Consider the following 4,246-nt stretch of genomic DNA (forward strand, 5'->3'; position numbering starts at 1 on the left):
TTTTTTTTTTTTTTTTGCGTCCGTTAATGTTGGAAAGCAGAAGAGCGCGCGCTTACGGCCGCAGATGACTCCTTCCGCTCTAACATTTCACTTAATTGCCTAATAGTATTGCCGGCTGAATTCTGTTTACATTCAGACACTTTGACTTCAAGCAGGCTGATTGAAGATGTGATGACAGCATCATAGCAGCTCATTATGATGCTGCCTCCTCCTAAATGGGCAGAAGAGCGCCACTCGGACTCTGGCGGATTTTATTACTGACAATTACGCCTAATTTGGACCAAATGACTGGCAGGCCTGTTGTAACCCCAACTCTCCCGCGGCACAGGCTGCATCACTTGATTAAAATATTATAAATTATGCGAGAAGCCGTTTTGTGGAAATCCAATAAAACTGGCCTCAACTTTAAAAAAAAAAAACATAAAAGATTGAAAATCTTTTTTTCCATGGAGGTAAAACCACTGAAGCAAGGAGATTCTCCTCTGGATTATCAAATGACAGACAGTGTGGTCACAGGTGCGCCGTTTATCTGAAATCACTTTACGTTTTCCACCGGCTTTGAACGCGCCCGGACCAATCAGAGCGCAGCAAGCAAGCTCTCACAGATCCCTCCTGCGCGTCCAGAACCGCAATTGGCTGACGGGAAATTAACTGATTCAGTCCGCCACTATCAATGAATAAAAACCTACTTGTTGAAAATATGCTCTCCCACCGAAATCCATGTTACACGGGAGGTTGTGTCATTCACTAATTCTACCGAGGGGACCGCGTCCGGCCGACCTGGGAGTACCGGACGGAGCAGGCGCGCATTCATGCACGTGAAAGACAGAAACGCATCGACAGAAACCAAGTAAAACAAACCTGACAAACATGAGTATGAACTACCCTCCGGCGGCGAGCACGCACAGGTCAACGTCGTTCTTCATTGAGGATATTTTGTTGCACAAACCCAAGCCGCTCAGAGACGTGATGCCGTCGCCCTTTTGCGCCTCTCTGGCTTCCCGGATGCCCGTTCTGGAGTACGGATACCCCCTGATGCCGACCCCGATCCTGGCCGCTCACCCGCATCCCCTGCACAAGTCTGAGCATCACCAGTATTTTTTTACATCAGGTGAGCACGGAAATGCGCGTCCACGAGGAGGAAAAATTGTGCCATAGATGCTTGAGAAAATCCATCATGATTGAGTTTGAGTTAATAATGAGGAAACTGTGTTTGTCTGCAGGAATGCAGATGCCCGCTCTCTTCCAGCACCACGCAGACCTGCCGGGGAAACACTGCAGACGCAGGAAGGCTCGGACAGTGTTCTCCGACTCGCAGCTCTCCGGCCTGGAGAAGCGCTTCGAGATCCAGCGGTATCTGTCCACGCCGGAGAGGGTGGAGCTGGCCACGGCGCTCAGCCTGTCCGAGACGCAGGTGCGCCCGCAGGGCCCGCTGGTGCGCCCGCAGGGCCCGCATCCGCAGCGTCACGGGCTTCTTTTGCAGTTTTTAGGGAGCAAATACAGGCAAAAATTGTGTTTTTTTTATCAGAAATATGTGGAAAATTATAAGACTGATAAATATTGGAATAAAATTTAATTGAGTGGAAAAAAATCCAATGTAGGCCAATCAATTTAGTGGACATTTTTCGTTTTTTACTTTTTTATTCATTGTTTTAATTTGCTTTTAGACTAATTTTATCAAAATGTATTACATTTTAAACTGTTAAAACACATTTACGGTAACAGGCCTGATTATAGAAACGAGTTTCTGCTTTTTGTAGCGGCTTGGGGAAAAAAAATCCAATATTTGTTACAAGTCCTGTTTTCTCCTTTTCTCTTCACCGCTCAGGTAAAAACGTGGTTCCAGAACAGACGGATGAAGCACAAGAAGCAGCTGAGGAAAGCGCAGGACGACCGGAAGACCCCCGGGGACGCGGAGCGCGCGGCGGAGAGCTGCGGAGAGCCCGACAGGACCGGCGAGCAGCTCCCGCACGGCCTGGAGCCGGACTCCTACATGCGGGACGAGAACGATGAAGACGTGGACATCGAGGACGACGTTTGCTCCCCGGATCATCTACTATAGCAGGCGGCTGAGCTGCTGTCTGTTATTTGTTTTTCTTCAACACATATGGCAATTTTCCCTTTCAAAAGGTAGTGAGAGTAAATAGTTCAAATGACTATTACTTCTTTGCTGAGGACGGAAGAGGCTGTGCGTAAAGATGATCCATAAATGTGCGTCTTTCAGCGCGCGAATAACATCAAACTTTTCCAAAACCCAAATTTCTCTGCATATAATTTTGTTTTCCTTCCAAATTGATCACGGTAAAATTTACATTATTTGATTTTACTATAATTTGCTACGTTTGAATATTTTTGGATAAACTGGAAATTTTACGCTCATATTTATTAACTTTAATATGTTTGTTTTTGCAAATGCTATTAAAACGGTTCATAAATGTGAAAAAGTGAGGCTCAGATAGGAACTCTAATTGCAATTTTTGCCCAGTTTCCGTTCAGCTCGAGCGCATGATTTTCTGCTCCTTTTTAGTTCTTTGCGCAAAAACGAACAGGAGTTTTTTCCGCCGTCTGCAGCGCTCACATGTTTAAAAAGTGTTTTGAGTCTTTGGCATCTGAAATTTACATTTTAAAGAATTTAACTTTAATTAATATTTTTTTAAGAATTAAAAAAACAAATACATAATAATTATTAATTAAAATGTGCGTATCATATTATTTTTATTTATTATGTCTTTTTTTCAATTTTATTATCATTTGTAGTATTTATTTGTCTTATTTACACATGCTCTGTAAATTAATGCAAAATTCAGTCGTTGACTGGTTGGACAGACGCTTTTTGAAACTGGGCCTCACTTTTTCAGGCCAAATATGATCCGTTTAAAATCCAAATATTCAAACTCTCAAATGTTCAGCAAAAGAAACGATCAAATACAGTTGTTTATCTTTGGTAAAGGCTTGTTTGTTTAAAAAAAATGAAAAAAGTAAGGATAAAACTGTTTGTTATCATGGTGTGCCCACAAAAGGAAAAAAAATAAGTTATATTCTTAAGACTGAAATAAAAGCTGTACAGTTACAAGCAACATATTTGACCTTATAACGCTTCCTCAAGCTTTAAGACACTGAACGCTTCAAGTGCAATATATGCATCTATTTAGTTTCGGCATGTTTGAGTAGAAAATGTTTAATTTCTCTCTAAAGCCATGCTACAGCCTACATGCAAAAACAAAAGTAACATTTGAAACCATGTAATTAATACTTCAGTAAGGTGTGTGAACACGAGTTTCTGTATTTGCAAGGCTTCTTAGAGAAAAAATATGACAACGTTTGCTTCTCACAGCTGTTTAGTCATGAACAATTTTCTATTAATGAAGCCCCACAAAAACTGTAAATAGACTTAAAGCTTTATTTTGTAATTTTCTTGGTTTGAGTCCTTTATGGGACTTTAAATTATGTTGGATGTTAATTGAAGTCATGTAATGAGGAAGTGGATCCCGGTTTATACAGTCATTTGAGGGTTTCTATAATGAAAACAGTCAGCACTCCCAACACAAAAAGTCTCGTTAACTTTTTTGTAAATTCTGTTAACAAGCTCTGTGGTGTTTGCTCTATACCGAGGAGTGACGAGAAAATGATCAAGTGTTGATACGATTTCTTGACCAATGAAACGTGTTAAAGGGATGTTAAAGATTTGTAACATAGTGTCTGGTTCTAGTATATCATGCAAACTAATTAAGTATCTTAACCAATTTTTATCTTGATTTGTCATTTGTTTTAATAAAATGTCTATCTTCATTTATGTGACTGTGGTTTTTTTTCAGCATTACAAATCTCGTAGGCTTCATTCATTAAAAAACAAAGACTAAAATTACTATAGAAATTTAAATTCCCTTTCCCCTCGCAATGGATTTATACAAAATTCTATAGAAACTTTAAATAAAATTATATGTAGAGAATTCTGTAAGATTTAGAGCAATAGGATGCATTATGAAAAAATATTTTTATAAAACTCCTGACATTTCATAGAAAACCACCTGGATTCTTTAAGCATATTTGAATTAAAGTTAAATTATTTTTGAATTGTCTGGAGGTTTTTGTTACTCTTGTAATACACATTTTAGAGATTTTAGAAGAAGCTATATCACAAGATTTAGAAGGTCATAAAGTTTTTGTTTTCCCTTTTTTCCATTTGAGTTTTGAATGATAACTTGCATGCATTTATATAGCATTGGAAAATGCCAGTCAACAATTA

General features: G+C 39.5%; 1 protein-coding gene across 1 annotated transcript; it reads left to right on the forward strand.

Moving 5' to 3' along the window:
• Window positions 1–22: 22 nt before the first annotated feature.
• On the forward strand, window positions 23–3,789 carry bsx (brain-specific homeobox). Its single transcript, XM_024261677.2, has 3 exons — window positions 23–1,111; window positions 1,224–1,414; window positions 1,829–3,789. The coding sequence occupies exons 1-3, from the start codon at window positions 871–873 to the stop codon at window positions 2,060–2,062; spliced, it is 666 nt and encodes a 221-aa protein (XP_024117445.1). The 5' UTR covers window positions 23–870; the 3' UTR covers window positions 2,063–3,789.
• The last annotated feature ends 457 nt before the right edge of the window (window positions 3,790–4,246 follow it).

The sequence above is a fragment of the Oryzias melastigma genome, linkage group LG14 (genome assembly GCF_002922805.2).
Source record: "Oryzias melastigma strain HK-1 linkage group LG14, ASM292280v2, whole genome shotgun sequence".
Taxonomy (NCBI): domain Eukaryota; kingdom Metazoa; phylum Chordata; class Actinopteri; order Beloniformes; family Adrianichthyidae; genus Oryzias; species Oryzias melastigma.

Excerpts from the sequence above, each read along its gene's own strand:
- bsx (XM_024261677.2), top strand. The coding sequence starts at position 871 with ATGAGTATGAACTACCCTCCGGCGGCGAGCACGCACAGGTCAACGTCG. Across the intron at positions 1,112-1,223 it reads CCAGTATTTTTTTACATCAG|GAATGCAGATGCCCGCTCTC; the intron begins GTGAGCACGGAA and ends GTTTGTCTGCAG. Across the intron at positions 1,415-1,828 it reads TCAGCCTGTCCGAGACGCAG|GTAAAAACGTGGTTCCAGAA; the intron begins GTGCGCCCGCAG and ends TTCACCGCTCAG.